We start from the raw sequence: 26,833 nt of genomic DNA on the forward strand, positions 1-26,833 counted from the left end.
TGTCACAACTGCAAAGGCTTCCCATCAGTGGGGTTTTATAAGAACAGAAATGTAAAAATTCATTCCAACTGGCTTGATTATGGTTTTTCAGGCACAGAAGCAAGCAAGGAATATGAGCTTACAACACGGACTTCACATCATGAGCATGTTACAAAACCCTAATCACAAACCAGTTGAAGGCAGCAGGTTTGGACCTTGACAAAGGCTGGTTGGTTCTACAACTTGAATCAATTTCCTTCCCAAAAAAAAAAAAAAAAAAAAAAAAAATGAAAAAAAGAGAAAAGAAAAGAAAACTTTTGGGAGTACTGGACCCTTAGCGGTGCCCGCACTCCTCTATGGTATTGTTACATCCAAAGAATGTTTTGTAAGAACCGCAAGCAGAATTCACCGGTTTTGGAGGGTCTCAATTGCCTTTTTCCATTGAAAGGCTCTTTGCTTTGCATCCTCAAATGATAAGATCTTCTTTGGCTGTTCCATCCAGGGAAACAAATCGAGCGAGTCAGACAAGATTGCCTAAAATAGATGAGGTACCAAATTGTTTCTGGATGTGGACTTCACCCACAAAACAGGAGTGATCATGTCATAATGCCTACTTAATTAAGCAGAGTAGATATGTGTGCCAGGCTGCCAGGAAATGCAAGTCTACTTACTGTGCAAATCTTGAATTGGGAGGGGCTAATGACTTGGATGCTAAGGTCATTAGGACTGTCAGACCAGATTATGTTTCCTTTAACCACCAACTTTGAAGGATCCACATAGATCAACTTTGGCTTGTTTGTTAGAATGAGCTGTACTTTCTTGTTTGTTAGTTTCTGAATTTTCTTGACTGTTGAGATCATAAGAACGGATTCACCAGGCTCCAAAAACTGCTGCCTGCTAAATGTAATAGTGATAAATTAGGTATAGTGAATTACACGAGAGAGAGAAACTAGCAAAAAGACCAGTGCCGGTGTGCCTTGAAGCCTTTCAAAGGGAACAGTGAATGTTAGGGTGATTATTTAATAACAGTGGCATATATGGGACGAAATGGCATGCACTAGATAACTCTTATGCTATAGTTTAGGACTTCCAGTTCCATGTCTAAGCATCATTATCAACAAGCTGATCAGATGTTCATATGAATGAATGATGCCTAAATTTGATGCTCATAAAGTTCACAAACCAAGAAAAGCTAAGTCTCCTCGATCATTTCTACAATGGAATGTTGCTCCTAATCACATATGTCAAAGGATGATCAACAATTACCACTTTGAATCAAAGGAGTCCATTGAAGCAAGCCTAGTTATGCTGCCAGCATCAGAAGATGATGCGGAGCCACCATTTCCATCATTTTGTCTGGCTGAACCATCACCTATATGTGAAGGGTTCCAAGAAGAATCCTGAACATCACTGCTCTCACTCGAATAAACCTACAAAAATTAGACGAGTTAAATAATTAGCAAGTGATTTACCAGAAAATAAACGTCGGTATGGAGATTTGATTGCTTGTGTGGAAAAATAAATAAAATCAAAATGAAAGCCAAAAGAAAAGGTTTATAAAGTAAGTTTTGTAGTTATGCCTTTTGCTCCAAAGCAAGTTTTGGAGGGGTTTGTGTCCTTAAATTCTTCCAGTCAATTCCCCTAAAGAAAGGATGTGTCTTGAGGGAAACATAACCATCAGGTCCAGCTCCTGGTCTTCTACCGGGGTCAATATCCTGTGGCACGGTAGCATAATTAGTTGGGGAACAGTTGGATACTACTACAAAGAAAATGGAACAAGCATTTCTATAATCTGTGATTGAAAAAGGAAATGAGTATATCATATTAATTACAATATGCAATTTCTATGTCAAATTCAACAAAATCCACCGATGCAAATACTGAGGGTTTACGCCCAGAGTAGAACTTAGAGAAGGCGTTGTGGAAAACAAAAGAGTAAGACATGGTTTGGGCCTACAATGCTTGATAAGGTTCATGTCCTAAATTGTAAAGCTCACATTAATTACAATCTCATGAACTCTTAACAAATTCTGCATATTATACATACTGTGCTCAACTCTCTTTGGGGATGTTTAGTAATACCATACTTCCCCTTTTTAATAGATATGATGAGATGAAAAAAATAGTCAGGGTGCTTTAAAGCCCTTAACAAGAGCATATGTGAATCACACTTTAAATTAGGAAAGCTAGTTGTATGGACACAGTCAGGATGGTAATTTAAAAAACAAAAAGACAAATGGCATGGACATGCAACAAGTAAACATTTATGTCAGATTTTTTACACGAGAAAGATGGAAATTTTTCATTTTTCACAGTTCAAAACCAATTTTTTATTGAACAAAACAGTAATAAATCATTTTGGCACTCTATACATAAAAAACGTAATGCTATTTGTACAAGGACTACGTACACTCAAGAAATTAGTAGTACATTTACAAGGAGTTATTGACATTTCTTCACAAAATTATCAACTAATATTTGAAAATTATATACACTTCTACTATAGTTGATAATTTGTAAAAATTTGTTGATAATTTGGTGAAGAAGTGTTTATAGTTCATTGAGTGTACAAATTCTATGTATAAATAGCATTACGGTACCCAAAATGAGATAGGACAAAATGGAAAGGGTTGAGACGGCATAATGGGGAGATTAGCCAAGTGGGAAAAAAGGGGAAAGGACAATGCTTTGTGCAAGGTTGTACCCTTGCTTAGAGCACTCACTAGCCATCTAAGTTAATTGAATACAACTTACTCAAGGTTTGCACTTATTAACCCTATTGAGACCCAAAAAAAAAAATCAATTGTCCCTTTTCCCAAAGCAAGGAGGAAGAACCTCCAATCCTTGTCACCTTGTCATGAGCATGGACACTTAGGGGGTGGAGGAAGGCCCTTTATAGGGTAATCCCTTCCATCTGAAAATGGTTCCTTTCCTTCCGTAGAAAAAGATTCCCTTCAATGTAATAAGGTCTCTTCTCCTTCAACAAGCTCATGTCTGTTCATGCCCACCATTCCTTCCAAAGGAGTTATCTTTGCTTGCTCACCAACACTCCCATGGAAACTCATATCTTTGTATGTTCTATTTCTTTTGAATTTCATTAAAAGGTTAATGCCTACATAGAAAATATAGTTTGCTACCCCTATACTTCTCATCAACTCTATACATCTTGAAAACTAGAAAGAACTTCCAAGAAAAAAAACAGGGAGAACTTAAAGCAGAGGACTGAGCAATGTTCTAAAACGTGCTAGGTGCTAGTCGGGCGCCAGACTGGGGCCTAGCGCCTAGGCGAGGCGAGGCCTAGGAAAATTATTGTTTTTTAAATTAAAATTCATATTATCCCAAATGCACATACATATATCTCTATATATAAACAGATATACCTATATATATATGTATACACTTTCCTCTATATATTATATACATACCTGCAAAGTGCAAACAAAACAATGACAAAGAGACGACAATGAAGATGGGTTGGTTTGGGTTCGGAGAAGAGAACGACAGCAGGACCGATTCGAAGAGGAGAACGACAACAGGTTGGAGGAGACTTGAACAGTGGCGAAGGGAGAAGAGAACGATTCGGCGGCAGCATGGCGACGGGGGAAAGAGACGATGGATGTAGGCTGTAGTGACAGCGGCGAAGGGGGAAGAGTGAGGAGAATTAGGGATTTTTTTGAGGAGAAGGTTGAAGTATCATGCAAAGTAGGGAAATGAGGGGATTTTTGTGGGGATCGGCGTCGTTTTGGCCAAAAGCGTCATTTTGGCCTTTCTTTGGCCAAAACAACACTCTTTGGCAACCCAGGAGAATTAGGGATTTCTTTGGCCAAAACGACGCTCGCAAAAAAGTTAGGTGACCCAGGCGACAGCCACCTAGGCGCTGATTGGGTCCAATTAATTAGACTCGACGCCTAGGAGATCGACTTCCTTGTATTCGCGGCGGCCAGGGACCGTATAACGCCTCAGTGGCACCTAGGCCGCATTTTAGAACACAGAGATTGAATTTTGATGCATAGATTAATACTTACAAAAAAGGGTTTGTCTCAGCTAAAAAAAAGTGTTTTTCATTTAAACCCCCTCACTATAGCAAGGTGAGGTCGTCACTAGCCTAGGCACTCAAGCTCCTCAAGGCTCCATGAAAATGCACTATCTAGATCTAGCAAGGCAGCTTCGATCAAGTGAGTTCCTTAGATGAGGTGATAGGAATTAAAGGCACTCGCATAGGCGTAAAAAGAAGGTAAAGAGGAATCGACCATAAACATCAAAAAGAGGCATGCAACAAGGCACTTACAAGCTGAAAACAAGGAGCAAAATAGAAGCAAATTGAGAAAGAAGGAAGATCATTGTCAAATCTATTCCATTTACTATCTCTTCTCTCTTCTTTTAAAGTTATAAAAGTCACGACAACACAAACCATAAGAAGGTGAGTTGGAGAAGAGTCATTGAAGGTTAGTCATATGTTTCGCCCAACATCAATGGGGATTGCCATTTTCGTCAGGTAACAGAGGCTCTGCCACACAGGCACCACACAAGCAATATGTGCTAATGAATGGGCGTTTTGTCAGCAATCCAGGTGACAGGGATACAACTGGGTTGTGATTGGGACATACTGCAAGGATATTGCTAGGATGCAGATAGTTGGCCACGTGGAGGTGATTGGGTGGATTGCATGGCACGATCTAAGAGGACGCTTTTAGATATTTACCATACCAAATGATGTGATTGGTGGAAGCTGGGTGGAAGACAAAGAGAAACATTCCAAAAGATAGCAAGGTTATCCAGGTGGTTGGACATAAGATGAAGCCTTTTGAATTTTGTAAATATGCCCCTGTAGATAAAGATGGACACCTATAGATAAGGATAAGTTGGGTCATTTTTGTCTTCTATACATAGGCCAGAAGGCTATAAATTGGGGTGTTGCCCTTAGTTGTATTCATTCCATCTTCAATAGAATTTTCAAAGCTTTCTCTATATTTCTCTTGTTCTCTTTTTGCCTCTTTCGTTCTTACGTTCTTGTGTTCATAGTGGCAAGAAGATCTTGAAGCGGGTGTAGTCTAGAGAAGAAGGCCAACTTAGCTATTACCAAGAGTGCAATTATGTGCTAAGTTTGACACGATTGGGTTGGTGAGTTCCAAGGCCGTGACAATTTGGTATCAGAGCCAGTTTCAAAACAGAGTTACAGAAGTGCTACTGTAGGGCCATGTTGAACCTCACAGACAAAAGTGTGGGAGAAGAGACCTTACAAGGATGGGACCTGGTCCCACCCCAAGGTGGAAGGAAGACATGGGCTTTGAGTAAAGCTCAGAAGGAATATGTTGGATGCATAGAAGGTAGGCTCACGACCTTAGAGACTAGTGGAGAGCTTGGCCCAGAGGTTGGAACTTGTGAGGTATGATCTGACCACCCTAGAGGAACATGCCATGGCTCAGTTTGATCAGGTTAAAGAAGACATTGAAGGAGGCCTACAAGAAGCAGACAATCAGATCCCTACCTAAATTAACTAGATGGAGAATAGGTTGATGGGGGGGCCAACACTTTGGGGGCCTGAATCAAAAGTCTTCATGTCATTTCAGGTTCATTAGGCCATGATGCTGACTGAAGTGCAAGTGGATCTCGTGAAGGCTCATGGGTGGATTTACCCGAGCCCAAGGAATTCAAGGGTTCTAGATATGCCAATGAAGTGGAGAACTTTCTCTGGTAAATGAAGTGCTACCTTACTGGCACTGGTGTAACTGGTGAGTCTATAAAAGTTGATACTGCTACTTATTTTCTATTTGGAATTGCAGCTCTATGGTGGAGATGGAAGCATGCCAACATAGAGAAAAAGATGTGCAAGATTAGCACTTGGGAAGAGTTCAAGACTGCTCACAAAAGGTAGTTCTACTCGAAAAATGTGGTGTATGAAGTAAGGAAAAATTTAAAAAGGGCTGAGCATAAGTCATCGATTTGTGATTATGTCCTAGAATTCATGTCGGCAGCGTTATAGGTCCCAGCCTGTTCAACGAGGAGGCCTTGCTCTTCTTTACAAATGGGCTCCAAAATTGGCCTAAATAAAAGCTACAAAGGTAAAAAGTGATGACAATGGATGAAGCTATCTAGGTCGCTAAATCTTTGATCGAGTACTAGAAGGGTTCCTCTTAAAGAAATCCAAGGACTCTTTAAAGACACTCTCATCCAAATGTGGGGGAAAGAAGGGGAAACACAACAATAAGGATGAAGGCAAGGGCAAACCTCATTGGCGCAAGGATTATGAGGAGAAGAACTTTATCCCAAGGGTAGGCTATTACATTTGCCAGGGTCCACACTAGGTGAAGGATTGCCCCAAACTATAAAAGTTAGTTGTTGTGGAGAAGGAGGCCTAAAGTACGGGAGATGATCGACCAACCATAGTGCAAGTGGGTTCCTTGACCCTCTGGAATTTTTCCAAGGTGACTTCAACAAAGAGGGATCCAAAGGGGTTGATGTACATTCTTGTCTCCATTAACGAAAAGCCACCCAAGCCATGGTCGACACAGGGGACACCAACAACTTTATCACCCTCGAAAAAGCTAAATGCTTGGCACTAAGGATCACCAATGGAGGAGGATGGCTCAAAACTGTCCACACAACTGCTAAACCCTTAGTAGGCATGGCCAAGGGTGTCCACTCAAGATTGGCTCATGGATAGGGGTAGCAGAGTTTGTAGTGGCCTTTATGGATGACTTCAGGATAGTTGTGGGCATGGATCTTTTATGGGAGGTAAATTTTGTTACTATGCCTCATCTGAACACTAGTTGCATATTAGAGCAAGATGCCACCTGCATGATCCCAGTGGAGTCAATAGAAAAGAATACAATGATTATCTAAGCCATGCACTTGGCTCATGGATAGGGGTAGCAGAGTTTGTAGTGGCCTTTATGGATGACTTCAGGATAGTTGTGGGCATGGATCTTTTATGGGAGGTAAATTTTGTTACTATGCCTCATCTGAACACTAGTTGCATATTAGAGCAAGATGCCACCTGGATGATCCCAGTGGAGTCAATAGAAAAGAATACAATGATTATCTAAGCCATGCACTTGGCAAAGGACTGGAAGAAGGGGAATGCATGATAGGCCCCCGATCCACTGGACGTACCAAAGATGATCCAAGGGACAGGAATATGAGAGTAAATTAGCTGGCTAGCATAACAGCCAGCCATGTATGGAGGGGTAGAGTTGGAAATCACTGGTTTGTGTAATAAACCAATAGGTGCGAATCCAAATTTGGTTAGAGGAGGAAGAGAAAAAAATATAAAGAGCGGAGAAAATTGTAGGTGGATAGGATGATTTTGGATATAGTTCTTTTCTGGAGAGTTAAGGGCCTCTCGAATGCCCAGTTTTTCTTTGTAATTCAGATCAAAGTAGAAGGCAAAAAGGGATAAGGGCCTATGTTTTCGTTGTGATGAGAAATATACTATAGGCCACAAGTGCAAAAATAAAGAGCTGCAAGTGATGATGATATATAATGAAGAGGTAGAAGAGGAGGGAGTTGAGGGAGAAACATTGGAAGAGGGAGAAGGAGAGCTAGGGCAAGGGGGTGAGGTCATTAAGCTTTCAATGAACTCTATAGTTGGATTGCCTACGCCACAAACTATGAAGCTAAAAGGGGACATAGAGGGGCAGCTGGTAGTGGTGCTTATTGACGGAGGAGCAACGCATAATTTTAGAGCAACTGAGCTGGTGCAGCAGTTGGGTTTACCAAGGGTGGAAATAGTAGGATATGGGGTAATTATGGGAACGGGAATGACAGTGCAAGGGGCTGAAATTTGCAAAGGAGTGAAGCTTAATCTCCAAAATTTGCAAATTGTGGAGGATTTTTTTACCTTTAAAGTTGGGGAGCTCGAATATAATTTTGGGAATGAAGTGGCTAGCGGCCATTGGAAAGATGAATGTGGATTGGAAGACCTTCATGATGAAATTTCAGATAAGAGGCATAGTTGTAACATTGCAGGGGGACCCTAGCTTGAGCAAGACCTTGGTGTCGTTAACGGCTATGGTGAAAGCCTTTAAGGAAAATGGGGAGGGAATGCCCTTGGAATTGGGAATCCTAGCATCCGAAATTAAAGAAGATCAGAAGGAAGCTCCATTGATGCTAAGGGGGGTGTTGGCCAAGTTTGAGAGGGCTTTTCTACACCGGAGGGGTTGCCACCTTGCAGGAGGAAGAATCATGCCACAAATCTGGTTTCAGGAACCACACCGCTTAGTGTAAGGCCCTACCGTTACCCATATTTACAAAAAAAATGAATTTGAGAAGTTAGTGGGAGAGATGTTGGCTGTTGGAATTGTTCAGCCTAGTTCCAACCCATTTTATAGTCCGATGTTGTTGGTAAAGAAGAAGGATGGAGGGTAGCATTTCGGTGTGGACTATAGGGCTTTGAACAAGGTCACTATTCTGAACAAATTTCCCATTCCCATGATAGAGGAGTTACTTGATGAAGTGCACGGTGCCATGGTCTTCTCCAAGCTTGATTTGAAATTTGGCTACCATCAGATTAGAGTCAAGTCAGAGGATGTTCCCAAGACCGCTTTCAGGACTCATGAAGGGCATTACGAGTTTCTAGTAATGCCATTTGGGCTAACGAATGCGCCATCCACCTTCCAATCGTTGATGAATGATATTGAGAATATTTGAGGCATTTTGTGTTGGTATTTTTCGATGACATATTGGTGTATAGCAGGAATTTTGAACAGCACACACAACATTTACGTTGTGTCTTAAAGGTACTACCGGACAACCAGCTTTTTGCCAACAAGAAAAAGTGTGGTTGGGCAGCTAAAAATTAAATATTTAGGCCATATTATATCTTAGCAAGGGGTTTCAACCGACCGAAATAAGATACAAGCCATGTTAGATTGGCCTACTCCTACAACGGTAAAGGAATTGAGAGGGTTTCTTGGGCTCACGGGGTAGTATAGACGTTTTGTGAGGGATTATGGCAAGTTGGCAAGGCCCACGGAGAGATTAAGGAAGAACAATTTCTTTTGGGATGTGGCAGCCAAGCAGACCTTCCAACAACTTAAGGCTAAAATGGTATCCCTATCTGTTTTAGCCTTGCCGGACTTTGGGAAACCCTTCGTCGTTGAATCTGATGCCTTGGGACAAGGTATAGGAGCTGTATTAATGCAAGAGCAAAGACCTATTGCTTATTTCAGTCATGCTTTCAGTCAGTTAGGGAGGAAAAAATCTGTTTATGAGAGGGAACTGATGGCCATAGTGTTTGCTGTGCAAAAATGGAGACACTACTTGTTAGGCAGGAAGTTTGTGGTTCGAACTGATCAAAGGAGTCTCAATTTAATACTTGATGGAACAACGGGTGGTGAGTCCGAAATACTTGAAATGAATGGTGAAATTGATGGGGTTCCAATTTGAGATACAATATCGGTTAGTTTTGCAGAATAAACTTACTGATGAGCTATCACGAATCTGCCACCCAGCAACAATAATGGTCTTAACAGTGCCTAAGGTGGTCCAAATTGATCAATTAGCCCGTGAGGTAGAAGCAGATGAAAGATTGCAAGGGATTATCAAAGATCTCCAAGCTGATCTTTGTTCACAACCTAACTTCCAGTTGGTGAACAACCATCTCCTTTACAAGGGAAGGTTGTATTTATCAAAGGGATCCACTCTCATCCCGTTGTTACTTCATGAGGGGCACGATGGAAGTGTAGGAGGACATTTAGGGTTCTTAAAAACTTACAAGAGGGTGGTGGCAAATGTCTATTGGCAGGGAATGAAGAGGGACATATATCGGTATGTAAGGGATTGCTCGGTTTGCCAATAAAATAAGTATATGGCCTTAGCACCGAGGGGACTCTTGCAACCCCTTCCTATCCCAAACCAAATTTGGGACGACATTGCTATGGACTTTCATTGAGGGATTGCCAAAATTTGGCAAGATGAACTCAATTTTGGTGGTGGTGGACAGACTTAGTAAGTACACACATTTCATTGGCCTTAAACACCCGTTAACAGTTGGGGAGGTGGTAGGAATTTTTATTAAAGAAGTGGTGTGGCTCCATGGGATGCCAAGGTCCATTGTATCGGATAGAGACAAAATTTTCATGTTGTAATAGTTCTCGCCAACACACACACTCGATTTCCTCTCAAGACAAACACAACCTCACACTCACGACTCAAAACAGAAAATCAGAAATACAAGAACCAACACAGAATTACAAACACTCACACACAAGACAAAGAATCTAACCTGGTTCAGAACTCTTGAAAGAGAACCTACATCCAAACTGGTATGACCTTGCTCTTCACTCTCTTGAAATCAAAAATACAAGATTACATATGTTGTTCACACACCCTCAACCCTATTACCAGACCAAGCACTACCCAGAGATTACAAAGAAACCCTTTACTCTCACATACATACACAACACATACTCTTCCCACAAGATAGATTGCAAAAACATAATGAAAATGAGACCCCCATGCCCTTCTATAATAGAATATAGAGGACGTGATTTACAAAACTCTTTTAACCGCCTGTTGTTACAAAACTACCCCTAACTAATAGGCTTCTAGAAGACTTATTCTAATTCCTTCTAACCAACATTATTCTATCGTGTCCAAGTCTAATCCTTAGACAAACATTTCAACAAATTCTCCACCATTTGCATAGGATTTGACTGCTCCAGGATAGACACCTGCATGCAAACCATACCTGACTTGATCATCTTCCCCAGCCTCTTCAGTTATCTGTAGCAACTTCAAACAATGCTGTAACTTTGCCATAGGAATTGCCTTTGTGAAGATATCTGGAGCATTATCATCACCTGCAACTTTTATTAGAAAAATCTCATTTTTATCCAATATTTCTCTAATAAAATGGTGACGCACATCTATATGCTTTTTCCTTTCATGGTGAGCTTGGTTTTTAGACAAATATATGGTACTTTGACTATCACACATCAAAGTGGCATGAACTATAGATCCTAGGAGTTCACTAGTTAAGCCTTTCAGCCACATTGCTTCTTTAATTGCTTTTGAGACTGCTATGTATTTAGCTTCAGTTGTTGATAAAGCCACCACATGTTGGAGGCTTGATTTCCAGTTAATAGTATAATTCCACAACTTAAATACATACCCAATGGTGGATCTTCTTTTATCTAAATCAGCAGCATAATCAGCATCCGAAAACCCTAGGATGCTGGCTGATTCTCCTATATTTGCTCCACCATAGGACAACACCATGTTGCTAGACCCTTTCACATACCTAAACACCCACTTAACTGCATTCCAGTGTGCTTTGCCAGGATTTGCCATAAATCTGCTCACCACACTCATTGCATGAGCCAAATCAGGCCTTGTGCACACCATGCCACAACACTAAAGAAAGGTATATTAATCATTTCCTTCATACTTTCTTCATCTTTCAGAGATTGTTCAGAAGATAGTTTGAAATGCTGAGCAAATGGCATATTAACTGCCTTTGCATCTGCCATACCAAACCTTTTAATTATCTTATCTAGATAGGATTTTTGGGATACGTATAATTTTCTATGCTGTTTATTTCTGGAAATTTCTATCTCTTGTTTCTCCTAGCTCCTTCATCTCAAATTCTGACTTCAGTTTCAGCTTCAATTGCTGAATTTCTTTCTCAAATTGACTTGCTATAAGCATGTCATCCACATAAAAGAGTAAGAAGATTGAAACACTAGGTGAAATATGTTTAAAATAAACACAGCTATCATAAGAACAACTTCTATAACCTTGGTTTAACATCACCAAGTTGAATTTCCTATACCATTGCCTTGGTGACTGCTTAAGTCCATAAAGAGACTTCTTAAGCAAGCATACCTTCTCCACCTTTCCTCTAGATTCAAAGCCTTTAGGTTGTTCCGTTAATATCCTCTCCTCTAGGTCTCCATGAAGGAAAGTTGTGGTAACATCCATTTGTTCTAATTTTAAGTTTAAGTGGGCTGTTATAGCAAGCAACACTCTAATTGAGGTATGTCTCACAACTGATGAGAAAACCTCATTAAAATCTATGCCTGGGACTTGGGTGAACCCTCTAGCAACTAACCTAGCCTTGTACCTAGGTTTTGGATTGCTCCCAGCACCCTCCTTGATCTTATAGAGCCATTTACAGCTTACTACCTGCTGTTCTTGAGGCCTTTCAACCAGTGTCCATGTCTGGTTCTTTCTCAAGGATCTTATTTCAGCTTTCATGGATTCTATCCATAATTCTGCATCCTTTGATGTCACTGCCTCCACAAATGTGAGAGGTTCTTCTCCTGCAGCTTCAGATGCACTTGACAATGCATATGCCACCAGGTCTGCAAATCCATATCTAATAGGTGGCCTTCTGCTTCTTGGTTGTCTATCCTTAGCCACACTATACCTAGAGATATCAGGCTAATCACCTAGACTAGAATCGGCATCACTCTCTTCCTCACTTTCTTCATATTGGGCAGAATCTTGCTCAAAGGAATCTTCCTGGACATTTCCAGGTACTGTTTCTTGGACTTCAATGCCTATAGACTTAGATTCTTCTCTTAAAGACTGGCTGGACTTTTGTATTTGATAATTCCATGGTTGATCCTTCATCAAATGTCACATCTCTTGTGACAACAGTCTTAGGCCCTTCTTCCTCAAGGTTCCACAGCTTATAGCCTTTAACTCCAGTGGGATATCCTATAAATAGGCATTTCTTAGCCCTAGGTTCTAGCTTGCCTTGCTTTACATGAGCATAGGTAAGACACCCAAATACTCTAAGGTGGTCTAAGGATGGTTTGTGGCCTGACCATCTTTCATAAGGAGTCTTAAACTCAATTACAGCAGATGGTGATCTATTTATCACATATGCTGTAGTTAATACAGCCTCCCCCCAGAAAGATTTAGGCATTTTTGCATGAAATAACATGCATCTTACTCTTTCTAATAGCTAATAGAGTTCTGTTCATCCTTTCAGCCAACCCATTTTGTTTTGGGTTTCCTGGGACTGTCAAGTGCCTAACTATCCCACTATCTTTACACATTTGTGTAAATTCTTTGTTACAGAATTCTAACCCATCCTAGAATAGTCATCAATGATAGATAAGAAATACCTAGAGCCTCCATGAGATTGGACTTGAGATGGACCCCAAAGATCTGAGTGTATGTAATCTAATGGAGATTTGGAAGAATGGATTGCTTTCTTGCTAAACTTAACTTTGGTAGCCTTTCCATAAATGCAAGTCTCACATTTTTCTAGTCTTGCAATCTGCCTATTACCCAGAATGCCTTGTTTAGCTCCTTAAGCCCTTGCTCACTAATATGGGACATTCTTAAATGCCACAATCTAGCCTGCATCTGGGCACTATTGCTGGCCACTATAGCTTCCCCACATAAAGTGGTTGCTTGCAGAATGTAAATACCATTCTGAAGTATTGCTTTCATACATATTAGGGAACCCTTGGATACTTTCAAGACTCCACCATTACCCCTAAAACTAAGACCATTTCTATCTAGTTCACCAACAGAAATTAAATTTCTCTTAAGTTTTAGAACATGTCTCACTGCTGTTAGGGTTCTAAATGATCCATCATCCATTTTAAATCTTATATTCCCAATCCCCAATACCTTGCATTCATGACTATTTCCTAACAAGACCTTCCCCCATTAGATTCTTGATAATTCTGGAACCAATGTCTTTTAGAGGACATATGGTATGAGCAACCAGAATCAATGATCCAGTTAGTGTTTTCTATATTTTCAGAGGCAAACAGTGCATCAACACTGTCATACCCAAATTCACAAACACTGTCTCCATTGGTAGATTTTTCTTGATGATCTTTTCTTTTCTTGGGACAATTTCTTTTAATGTGGCCCTCCTCATGACAATGATAACATCTAATAGGCCTTTTTCCAGATTTTGACCTAGACCTCGACCTACCTCTTCCCTTATTATCTTTCCTATCATTTTTGGTCTTAACAGTGAGGGCATCTCCTGGGGATAATTTTCGTTCTACCTTATTATGTAATTCTTTTGAGTTTAGGGCTCCTATAACATCATCTAAAGATAATGTATTCCTCCCATGCTTTAAAATATCAACAAAAGTCTCATAAGTCCTAGGAAGAGAATGAAGTAAGACTAATGCCTTATCTTCATCCTCATACTTTACATCTATATTCTCAAGATCAAGGCAGAGTTTGTTAAACTCATCAATATGATCTTGTAACTTCCTACCGTCTTGCATTTTAAATGTAAAGAACCTGGCTTTAAGGTAGAGGTGGCTGGACAAGGATTTCATCATGTATAGGCTCTCCAATTTGAGCCATATTTCTGCAGCAATCTTCATCTTGGACACCTCCCTTAGAACTTTGTCATCGAGGATTAGGGTTAATGTGTTGTATGCCTTCTTGACAATCTCCTTCTTTTGTTCTGTCGTGTAGTTCTTATGCATCTTAGCTTCACCTTCCAGTGCTTCCTCAAGGCCAAGATTGCTGAGGAGTGCACTCGTCTTCATCTTCTAGAGGGCAAAGTCATTTTTCCTGTCGAATTTCTCTATCTTGTGTCTGGAAGAAGAAGGAATGGACGCCATGATCACCTACTGGATTGCGCCTCCTCTCTTAGCCTTTATTGAAATCTTGAATGTGGGAAGGGTGGTGGCTCTGATACCAGATTGTTGTAATAGTTCTTGCCAACACACACACTCGATTTCCTCTGAAGACAAACACAACCTCACACTCACGACTCAAAATAGAAAATCAAAAACACAAGAACCGACATAGAATCACAAACACTCACACTCACACATAAGACAAAGAATTTATCCTGGTTTGAAACTCTTGAAAGAGAATCTACATCCAGACTGGTACGACCTTGCTCTTCACTATCTTGAAATCGGAAATACAAGATTACATATGCTGTTCACACACCCTCAACCCTATTACCAGACCAACTCGGAGATTACAAAGAAACCCTTTACTCTCACATACACACACAACACATACTCTTCCCACGAGATAGATCGCAAAAACTGAATGAAAATGAGACCCCCACGCCCTTCTATTTATAGAATATAGAGGGCGTGATTTACAAGACTCTTTTAACCGCTTGTTGTTACAAAACTACCCCTAACTAACACACTTTTAGAAGACTTATTCTAATTCCTTCTAACCAACATTATTCTACCGTGTCCAAGTCTAATCCTTAGGCAAACATTTCAATATTTCATAAGCAAATTTTGGGAGGAGATGTTCCAACTATAAGGCACCAAACTCAACAGAAGCATAGCCTATCACCATCAAACGGATGGGCAAACAGGGGTACTTAATCGGACTTTGGAAATCTACCTACGCTGTTTTGCTTCCTCCAAACCGAAGGCATGGTACATATGGCTGCCTTGGGCCAAATTATGGTATAATACCTCTTACCACACAGCTGCTAGGGTGACTCCATTTCAAGCAGTGTATGGGCGAGAACCACCACCCTTATTGAGGTTTGAGAAGGGAACTACCCCTGTTTCAATGGTGGAGCAGTAGTTGATTGAGAGAGATCTAATCCTTGAGGAATTGAAAGCACACCTGATGAGAGCGCAAGTAGTGATGAAGAAAGGAGCAGATCTGAAAAGAAGGGAGGTCAAGTACAAAGGAGACTTGATTTATTTGAAATTAAGGCCATATCGTTAGAAATCATTGGCCGCTCGTGCAAATGAAAAGTTGGCTGCCCGATATTATGGTCCATTTGAAATTGAGAAGGAGGTAGGCCCAGTAGCCAATAAGCTGATACTATTGCCTCATTGTCCTATCCATCCCGTATTCCACGTATCCCAACTACGGGAGGCAAGAGGGGCATTGAAAGCTAATGTGGAGATTCCCACTTAATGAAGACATTGAGATGCTAGTAGAATCGGAGGTAGTGCTTGGAGTTCGGCCAGGGATCGGGAAGAACTTACAGGGATTAGAGGTGCTCATACAATGGAAAGGACTACCACCGTTAGAAGCTACTTGGGAGCCACTTGATCTAGTAGTAATTCCCATTTTGCCACCTTGAGGACAAGGTTAAAGTTGGGGGAGGGGCGCGGGGGGGGGGGGGGGGGATGATAGGCCCTCGATCCATTGGACGTACCAAAGACGATCCAAGGGGCAGGGATAGGAGAGTAAAATTGGTTGGTTAGCATAACAACCAGCCATTAACAACCAGCCATTTGCGGAGAGGTAGAGTTGGAAATCGCTGGTTTGTGCGAATCCAAATTTAGTTAGAGGAGGAGAAGAAAATATAAAGAGTGGAGAAAATTGTAGGGGGATAGGCTGATTTTGGATATAGTTATTTTTTGGAGAGTTAAGGGCCTCTCGAATGCCCAGTTTTGCTTTGTAATTCCAATCGAAGTTGGTGAATTGAATCCAAGTTTTAGCGAACTTTTTCCCTGGTACCCATTAATGTAACCTTCTCACACAGGTGAAGGGACGGAAGAAGCCCTACCCTAAGCAATTGAGCAATTTTGGAGGAACACCAGGACGTAATGCCACTTGAGTTACCCAGGAAGCTTCCACATAGGAAAGAGGTGGATCATCAAATCGAGTTGGTGCTAGGGTCTAAGCCACTTGTCATGGCCTTGTTGAAGAGAATGTTGTATTCAGATAGCATTCTCTTTATGTTTGTTTCATTCATTCTGTTTTGTGTTGCTATTATATTTTAGTTTATGTTTATGGCGATAGTTTCAGTTTATGTTTGTGGCGGTAATTTCTCTATGGGTTATAAGATTGTATATATACAGCTTATGTATAGTATTTTTGTCAGCTGTTATTATTCATTTCAGAGAATAAATTCTTTAGTACATTTTTCTCTCTCTCTCTCTCTCTCTCTCGTCTTGATTTCTAATCTTCTATACCCTAGGGTTTATCTTTCACATAGTATCAGAGCCAGTAACCTGCTAATGGCATCTATTCACGAGAATCATTCTTCCTCTACCTCTCCTCCTATTCGATCTACTTCAAGTGTTTCATCCATGTCTCAATTCGATTTCACAGCAGTATCAAAAGCTTTTAGTTTCATTCCTTTGAAACTCGATTCAAAGAACTATATCTTTTGGAAGGCTCAAATCTTAGCCACTGTTCGAGCCTTCGATCTAGTGTCGTTCCTGAATAAAGTTTCTCCTCCTTCGAAATACATAACTGACTCCACAAGCGATAATGCAGCAACGAACTCGGAGGTGAATCCAGAATATGTGAACTGGCTTAGATTTGATCAGCTGCTTCTCGGATGGCTTTTCTCTACAATTACCGAGGAAGTATTAGCGCAGGTGATTCAATGCGAATCATCTGCTGAGGTATGGCTCTATCTTGAGAAGTTATATGCTAGACAAACAATTGCCAAATCCTTTCAGTTAAAACAACAGCTGAGGTCTGTTAAAAAGGAAAGTTTATCAATTAATGACTATGTCTTAAAAATTAAGATTATAAGTCATTCTCTAGCAGCCATAGGAGAGCCACTCAGTGATAATGAAGTGCTTCTTGCTATTCTAAACGGTCTAGATCGAGATTATAATACTGTGGTGAGTTTAATAACATATCAGATGGACGAGATAGATCTAGAAAAGGTTCAATATTTGTTGCTTATGCATAAACAAAGATTGGTTGCTAAAAATGTGCCCCAACCGTCTCTACAATTTGAGTCAATGTCTTCTAATATGAATGTTAATGTGGCAACACATCAAAGTAATGGAAATTTAGGTTTTAGTCGAGGCGGAAATACACAACGAAGAGGAGGTAGAGGTCGAGGCAAGTCTTCAAATAGAAAATTCTATTGTCAGCTATGTGGTAAACCAGGACATTATGTGGATAAGTGCTATTACCGGTTTGATCGTAACTTTACTCGAATGAATAATCAGCATCAGCCTACTGGAGATTTTACTGGTGGAAGACCTACTGGAAATTTTAATCCTGGAAATCAGTTTGATTCAGGTGCTTACATGGCAACTTTTAGTGATCCTAATGGAGCCTACACTAATGATACTGGCTCAATGACAGGCTCACAGCTTCATGGATCTTCGGATCAATTTCTTCCATACCATGTTGAAGAGAATGTTGTATTCAGATAGCATTCTCTTTATGTTTGTTTCATTCATTCTGTTTTGTGTTGGTATTATATTTTAGTTTATGTTTGTGATGGCAATTTCTCTATCGGTTATAAGGCTGTATATATATAGCTTATGTATAGTATTTTTGTAAGCTGTTATTATTCATTTCAGAGAATAAATTCTTCAGTACATTTTTCTCTTTCTCTCTCTCTCTCTCGTCTTGATTTCTAATCTTCTATACCCTAGGGTTTATCCAGCCTTATATCGAACTATTATAGGCTCTCTCCAATACTTGATATATACAAGACCTGACCTTGCATTTAAGTTGAGTCAGTTTTCTTCCAAACCTAAGAGTCAACATTGGTTGGCTTGCAAAGATTGCTTCGGTATATCAAGGGTACAACTGGTCTTGGTTTATTTTTCTCATCCACACCTAGAAATTTGAATCTAACAGTTTTTATTGATGCTGATCATGCTGGATGTAAAGTCACTAGGACTACTAGTGGATTTTGTGTGTATCTTGGTCAAAATCTTATTGTTTGGGGCTCTAAAAAGCAATCGGTTGTTGCTCAATCTGTAAGGGAAGCTGAGTATAGATCTGTTGCTTTGGGTGTAATGGAAATTTTATGGCTTAAGTCTTTGTTTGTTGAGTTGGGTTATCCGATTATTTCTACTCCAGTTCTATGGTGTGACAACTTAGCAGCCAAAAGCATGGCTGAAAATCCTGTCTTCCACTCGAGAACGAAGCATGTTGGTGTTGATGTGCATTTTGTTAGGGAAAAGGTTGAAAGAGGTGAAGTAGAAATTTGCTATGTTCCTACATGTGACCAGGTGGCGGATATTTTAACCAAGAGTTTACCAAGGGATAGATTTTAGGTGTTATGCAGTAAACTTAAACTTGCCTGGTCCCTTGTCAATACTGGTACTCAACGGTTTACAGCAATGACAGCATTTCACAAAAAGTTTTCTCCTGAAGAGCCAGTGAAGGAGCATGATTTGAAGGGGAGTGTTGAAGAGAATGTTGTATTTAGATAGCATTCTCTTTATATTTGTTTCATTCATTCTGTTTTGTGTTGCTGTTATATTTTAGTTTATGTTTGTGGCGGTAGTTTCAGTTTATGTTTGTGGCAATAATTTCTCTATCGGTTATAAGGCTGTATATATACAGAGGCTGTATATATACAGCTTATGTATAATATTTTTGTAAGCTGTTATTATTCATTTCAGAGAATAAATTCGTCAGTACATTTTTCTCTTTCTCTCTCTCTTGAGTCTTGATTTCTAATCTTCTATACCCTAGGGTTTATCTTTCACAGGCCTTGTATAGAATGGCACCCCAAAGTTGGAAGAACTTGCAAGGTAGTTAAGTGGCTAGCTGGAGGTTAGGCACATCAGACCCTCCGAGGCACCTTATGGAGTGCCGATATTGTTCCAGAAGAAGCAAGATAGGTTGTTGTGCCTTTGTATTGACTATCTGGTGCTAAATAATGTAATGGTGAAGAACAAATATCCTATTCCTTTAATTGAGGATATCTTCACCAAGATGGACTTGAGATCCAACTACCACCAATTGTGAATTGTGAAAAGAGATGAGATGAAGACTACTTGAGTCACTAGATACGGAGCCTATGGATGGTCAGTTATGCCCTTTAGACTAACCGTTGCACCAACGACATTCTGCAAATTGAGGAACAAAATCCTGGGGACAAGAATTAGCTTAAGGAGGGGAGAATTGTCGTATACCCAAGGTTGTTAAAATCAGGATTTTAAGTGGGATCGAAAAAGTGTCCATAAAATCAGATCGTAAAATCGAATTGTAAAATCGTAAGATTTTAGAGATAATTAAAAATACCCTTCATTTTTGTAAATATATGTTTATAATAACATAATTTTGTAGAAAATGAATTAATATATTTTAATAACTCGATTATTCCTTATTATAGTTCAAAAGATGATACTTCCAAAATATAGCTCAAAAACTAGCAGGTTGGTATAGGCAATTTAGAGGCAAAATATAGGTAATTTAGAGGTAAAATATAGCTTAAAATTCTTTAGAGGATTCTTTTAACGTCTTCCATTAGATTTATGTTGCATTTTTTTCTTGATTTAACATTGATTAAATCAAGTAAAATCCCGATTTGGGGTTTGGTGGTCCATTAATTAATTACTTGTTTGTCTTGATTTACTTATGCAATCAATGTTAAATCAAGTAAAAATTATAATTTAAATCAAGTAAATTGGAACTTATGCAATTAATGTTAGATGCTATGTGACATTGGAACTTATGCAATCAATGTTAAATCAAGTTCCAATTTAGAGGCAAAATATAACAATTTATTGCATAAGTTCCAATGTCAGATGCTATGTGACATTGAGACGTTGGAAGCATCTTCTAAATTGCAACTTAAATCAATGAAGGTCTTTGAATCGTAAAATCGTTTAGGAATCTCTGAAGCGTAAAATCATAAAATAGTATATGTAAAATCGAGATTTTATAGGATTTTATCCCAAATTGGATTTTACATGGGATTTGAATCATTTAGGGGTCTTCGAATCGTAAAATCGTACGCATAAAATCGGGATTTTAACAACAATGCGTATACCTATGTGGGGGACTACTGTAATAAGTATAATTGGTGGTTGTAATAAGAGTAATTGGTGAAACTTTTAAATTTGAATGCAGGAAGTGGTAACCGTTTATTGGCGCCAACTACCAACCGAGACAGAGTATATATAAGCTCGTCCCAAATTCATTGTGAAGCATGGAAAATACAATTTGAATTGCTTCTCAACTTAATTTCCCTCTCTCTCTCTCTCGTTCTCATTCTCAATCCTTCCCCCTCAATTCTCTAATTTTCCCCCTTTCCTCTATTACAATTCCCGCCTAATTCTCTTCTACAAAAAGAAGAGAACTCTATTGGATCAAGGGATTCGACATTTACAATAATCCCTAATTTGCAATCAATCAACAATCCCTAACTTACAACAATTAGGAATCAATCATCAATCCCTACTTTATAGCAATCTGGAATCAATCATCAATCCCTAATTTACAGCAATAAGGAATAATTTAGTAACCCCTAATTTACACCTAATAAAATATTTCCTTCAAAAATTTTTGCTTAGTAAATACAATTGAGTCTTTTGTTTTTTTTGAACAAATGTACATATGATTTTATTTAGATCTTTCTAAGATATGATAATAGCTTTTTTTGGGTAAGGACTCCATACGAATAGCCACACTATTGCAAAAATTTAAAGAAATCCAACCATTCATATTGTTTCATAAAAAAAATAAAAAACCAACAAGTGTATTTCTGAAGCGTGTTGTATTGTGCTTTGGAGCTTAGGTAAAAGCACAATTTAAGTGCACTTTAATCGCCCTCAGCTAAAGTTGTTGAGCTTCACACATAAAAATCCCCAAGCATGTTGTGCTTTGAGCTTTGCACCTAAAGCACACTTTTTTAAACATTTCTTTATAATAGATTACATTTTTTAATTTTTTATAATATTGTTACTATTGCTACAAAGAATTACTTCTAAATTTGTTTCATTAAGTGGATGTGGAAAAAAAAAAGATTCATCCTAGAAATATATATATTTTTTCAAAATCCCAAAGATGTTGGCTTGAACATGATTCAATTTTTGCAAGATCTCTAAATCATTTGTTTGAACAATATTAAAAGAACTTATATTTTGGAGTATTTTCAAAGGCTTATATACATTTTTTGATTATCATTTCATGTTAAATACATTTATTAATTTTTTTTTTTTTTCAATTTAGCTCCTTGGTTTAGTTAGGTGAGTGTTTTTTTTGTGTGTGTTGAGCACATTAGGCAATATAATGTCATAGCACCTTAAGGGTGCCTTTCACTTGTGACTACCTCGAACCCCTTAAGGTTTTCCATATGGGCATGTAAACCCCAAGAGTTTAGAAAAGAGGCAAAGACTTCCCTCAAAGTTTGATCTATTGGAATGTACGCCTACAGTTAAAGCCTCAATAGACTAAATGATTATTTTACTATCATTTGAAAAAGCAAAAAGTAATTTTCAAACTTTTGAACTTGGCTTTTGTCCACTTTAAAAATAGATTTTTATTTATTTGGCCTTTGAAATTAACTATTTTAAAAAAATTGTAACCTGTATGTACTATAGCTTTTAGGTAAATTACACTTGACACCCCTAAGATTTAGCTTAATTTCATGGTACCCCCCACATCATGGAAATTACACCCACTTCCTTTACTGTACAAAACTTATATCACTTTCACCCCTTCTTGTTAACTTCTTGTTAGTAACTTTACACTGAGCACCCCCAAGGTTTCACAAATTGGGTGGGTGGGTGGGTGGGGGGAGTACCTTTGTTATCCAAAATTTACCAAAAATGGACACCTACAAACCCAATCATATTTTGAGCAATTTTTCCAATCTTTTGTCATTTTTGCTTCCTTTCTGTCTATACTGCTAAAGAGACAGTTTGCAAAATCCTTATTCTTCCTAAATCCAAACAACACAAGGTTTCTCCCCCATTCTTGCTAGGTTTTGAGCGCAAGAAGTGATTTAAGGCACTGGGATGGATAGGTTCAAGCAATCAAGTTAGAGTGCATGCGCATACTTAGAGCAATTTTTGGTCAAGAATTGGTTTCCCTTTCAATTCTTAGATAAAACTAAGACAGTGAATTAATATGTCCTAAAAGTATACATCAAAAGAATGACAAAGGGTATCGGGATGGTGGGGGGAGGGGGAAATGAAGCTCAAACCACAAGTTTTCATGCTTAAAAAGAAAAGGGAAGCGATGGATGAGTTATAGATTACCAACAACTGATCAATGAGATCTCTAGCTTCGTTGGAAAAAAAATTTGGAAATCTGATATCCCTGGCAATAATTCTTTGGAAAATGAGCCACTCACTAGCATCTTTAAAGGGAGAAGTTCCTGAAAGCATCTGATATAAAGTGCAGCCAAGTGCCCAGAGGTCATTTCTGTTTAAAAGCAGAAATAAGTCATCCAATAAAGAAGACACATGAACATATAGAAATTGATATAAACAATAGGAACTATCCATATGCAAACTATCATAAAATTTTTGAAGAATCAAATACACTAAGATATGTTCCACAGTTCCAGTGCCAGTGCTGGACCACCCACCCAATGAAACCATCTGGATCTTTTTATCAGTGCAGTAATTTGTAAGAACATGCTCCTTTAAGAAAAGAGTCCCTTACCCGAAAGTTGCTGGAGAAGAATTTAGAACTTCTGGGGGGACATAAGCAGCTGTTCCAACAAAGGTGCAAGTTTTATCATCTGAAAAGGGCATAGGTGAGAATGGTTTAATATATAATCATAGTGCACCAGGTCTTAAACAGCAGAAGACTGCACCGCATTGCTATATTCCTGAGAACAGTATGATAACATTCACCTGATGCTGCATTAGGAAGGACTGTAATCTGAGTATCCTGCATAGGCTTCACACTACCAAAGTCCGCAATTTTAACATGTCCTTCTGCAGTAAGTAGCAGGTTTTCTGGCTGCCAATGAGTAACTATTAGAACATCCATATTGCCAATAAAGCAATGCATCCATGGGATAGATTACCTTGATATCTCGATGTATTAATCCCATACCATGTATGTACTCAAGAGCATCCACAACTTCAGCTGCATAGAACCTAGCTTCATCCTCAGACAAACGGCCCTTCTACAAGCACTCAAGTTTAGCGGACAAGAACATCATGCAATGATAAACAAGTAAACAACAAAAAGAAGCATCATGGCAAGAAAGATTCTAATTGACGTTTGGACTGATGCATGTCTGCACTATCTGCTTTCACTGGAACCTCATATTTACTTCCAGAGGAAAGAATGTTACTTGTTACAGTTGCATAATAGAAAAACAATAAACATGAAATATGACTTACTGGGATGACAGTAAGATCTTTTAAGTGATACAGGGTATATAGGTAATATACCACAGTCATCAGCAACTAGTGAAGAACTAAACTATACAATTTACCAAATTATACTCATATTTTTTTCTACAGGTAAAATATCATATTATAGTTAAAGAAAAATAATTGTTATATAGAAAGAGAATAGTTGCTAGAGGACATTAGGAAGTTCTGATGAAGGTTACAAAAAAAAAAAAAATACATATCTTGAAATTTGCTTACCCTGGTAATTTGATCAAAAAGTTCGCCACCTTCGCAAGACTCAAGTGCCATGTCTTAACAATACAATCAAATGCACCAATGTCAAATGACAAATTGAATTGGCATGAATAGCCTAACAAGCAAAGGGAAAAATTCCAACTATTTCTTGACAAAAATACCTACATAAAGAAAAAGTATCTTGAAATGTAAAAAAGAGCCGCACAATGCCAGGATGATCCAGCTGATCTAGGACAATTCTCTCCAATTTCACATAAGAGGTTTTGTTTTCTTTTGTGATGAATTTTTTATCCATGATTTTCAAGGCGTAAACCACTCCCGTATCTTTCTTTGTGGCCCTCACAACCTGGTAATATCATTGGTTGGAAGTACCAAATGTCAGAACATGATTCAGTGTCAAAGATGCCAAATAGTATACAAGATAAGGGTAGTAATACAATAAGTCCTAACACAAACTGATGCTCATCAATTGGAATTAAAGGTCTGCATCCACAAGAAACAACAGAACAGAAATGGGAAGCCTGGAACTTTTGAAAAAGTAACCATAAAACCTTTATGTTCGGCCAAGCACAAGCACACCCAACTAGCTCCCAGGAACTTCCTATGCTAGCTACGAGAATCACAAAGAGGTTGAAGCCAATCACACCTGCTGCCCTGCTCCCTCGCATGGGCAGCCCAAGTATAGTTTGAAAATAAGGATTCAGTGGCATGAAAGGAGACAGCAATATTTCCTATAAAGAGCCCAACGTGAACTCCCAAACAAACAAAAAGGAATTCACATCACCAATACTTCAGGTTTATCTTAAAGGGATATGGGAACACTTTGACTACAATGAAATGGATATCGGACAGCAATAGTGTTCTTATTCAGGAAACAATCTCATGTAATCTATCCAATTATTAGATAATAACAATTTTCCAAGTCCATGTCCATACAGACATCCTGGTGCTACAATACAGGGAATTGTACAAGACAACCTCTTGCATCATTCCTCATTTGTATAATTTGGTCGTAGGCCAAGTATCTTACAGATTTGTAGCTGTGAATAGTGTGAATATTTCTAATAGGTAAATTTGTAAAGTATCACCAGGCTTACCCATACTAAAAAAAACCCCAATAATGGTAGTAGCTAATTCAGGTTTGTATCATTATGGAAAATCTATTAACTGTTTTAGGAGAGTTCAAAATGTCTTTCCATGTTCGTCCCATTCTAGATTAATTAAAATCATTTAGCACCAAGCAATCCTAACACCAATTTCTACTGGTATAGATTACGTAATTTGGAAAGTTTTGCAGCATAAATTTCACATTAGTGTAGGCAATATCCGTTAATAATATACAAAACCAGATAATTAAGAGCACAAGTTTCAAAAAGGGTTGAACACCTGACAAATGTATTCCATTAAAATTATCAGGGAAAGATAGAAAATAAAAAACAATATCATTATGGTATTAAAGGAGATTTAAGTTCCAGTAGAATGAGCATTTTAACTCCCTATTGTTCTCAAGTTCCATGAGTGATAACAAGCATAAAATTAATGCAGTCATATCCAACATCATCATTAGGAAATTAATACAACTGTGTAAATATGGGATTGGTTAACAATTATAAAGCCTTAAGAAACATTTAGAAATGCAAGGGGAAAAAATAACATAAGAAGTAACCATGCAGATTAAATCAAATTTATCTAAAACCTTAACTTTTTAGGGCTCCTGCCAACTAAATAATATAATACACTAATCTATCTGGAAAGAGGAAGACAACATAGACATAAATTTAATCAAGGCCCAGACAAATTTACAAGATCACCACACTAAAAGATCTAATCCGATTCAACGTGAAATTCAATCTGGAAAATCATCAAAACACCAAAACCCATTAACCTGCAGTGAACATAACACTATCTAATCCAATTAAAGAAGAATGAAGAACAAGAAAGTTAATCCAATAAAGGATTAAGAAAAGGAACCAAAAATTTTAAGAATGATCAGGAAATTCTGACCTTGGAATAAGAACCCACGCCATAGATCTTGCCCAATTCAAAGTCTTGGATGGTGAAATTCTCTTGTGGTGCCCTGAATGCAAAACTCTTAGATCTCTGTACATTCCCACCAGTGGATGAATTGCTCTGAATCCTCAGCTTGGAATCAAAATCTTTCTCCATACTGGCTGCTGCTGGTCCTCCTCCTTCTCCCCCAAGCAGAACCAGCATATCTCTCTCCAAAAGTCCCACTGTTCAACAGTAACTAAATATCCTTTTCTGTTAATATGTGAAATCAGTCTCTATCCACTAAAAATAGGAACTTTCTCTCTCGAGAAATCTTGGAAGAAGAGTAGGGGTCATTAGTCATCACAGCGTCCAATGAAAGGGAGAAGCAAGACCGTTGAAACCCAGATCAGATTCTCTTTAAATATTCCGTCTTTGAATGGCAGTGAGATAAAAAAGGCAAAACACTTGAAACCATCACTTCAGTAAAGCAAACGATTCACAAGGCTCTGCATGATTATCAGCTTTAGTTTCAGAACCCTAGAAAGCAAAGCAAGCTACTTGGTGGTGAGATAGAAGGGATCAATCGAGGGGTGGGGTGTGGGCCTATGGGAATTGAAGAGAAGGGTTATCTGGCACATGGGTTTGGAATGATGGACATCTCTCGC

The 26,833-nt window shown here is 38.7% G+C and overlaps 1 protein-coding gene across 3 annotated transcripts; it reads right to left on the bottom strand.

Moving 5' to 3' along the window:
* LOC127806215 (3-phosphoinositide-dependent protein kinase 2-like) lies at positions 1-26,833 on the bottom strand. 3 transcript variants are annotated; one of them, XM_052343357.1, is made up of 11 exons: positions 26,181-26,833; positions 24,342-24,522; positions 24,180-24,232; positions 23,606-23,704; positions 23,430-23,538; positions 23,236-23,314; positions 22,827-22,992; positions 1,560-1,694; positions 1,246-1,409; positions 651-876; positions 1-468 (listed from the first exon to the last, which is right to left on the bottom strand). In XM_052343357.1, exons 1-11 carry the CDS (start codon positions 26,388-26,390, stop codon positions 385-387), a joined length of 1,506 nt encoding a protein of 501 aa, XP_052199317.1. In that variant the 5' UTR covers positions 26,391-26,833; the 3' UTR covers positions 1-384. The 3 variants fall into 3 exon arrangements, with proteins under 3 accessions (XP_052199317.1, XP_052199315.1, XP_052199316.1); XM_052343355.1 differs by having other exon boundaries at positions 23,606-23,707; positions 26,181-26,832; XM_052343356.1 differs by having other exon boundaries at positions 651-873; positions 23,606-23,707; positions 26,181-26,830.

The sequence above is a fragment of the Diospyros lotus genome, chromosome 7 (assembly GCF_014633365.1).
Source record: "Diospyros lotus cultivar Yz01 chromosome 7, ASM1463336v1, whole genome shotgun sequence".
Lineage (NCBI taxonomy): Eukaryota > Viridiplantae > Streptophyta > Magnoliopsida > Ericales > Ebenaceae > Diospyros > Diospyros lotus.

What these genes read in the sequence shown, in the direction of transcription:
- LOC127806215 (XM_052343355.1), bottom strand. Translation starts at nt 26,390, where the DNA reads ATGCTGGTTCTGCTTGGGGGAGAAGGAGGAGGACCAGCAGCAGCCAGT. An exon ending in GCGTGGGTTCTTATTCCAAG is followed by an intron (nt 24,523 to 26,180) that starts GTCAGAATTTCC and finishes TGATATTACCAG; the next exon opens with GTTGTGAGGGCCACAAAGAA. An exon ending in GACTCCTTTGATTCAAAGTG is followed by an intron (nt 877 to 1,245) that starts GTAATTGTTGAT and finishes TATTACATTTAG; the next exon opens with CAGGCAGCAGTTTTTGGAGC.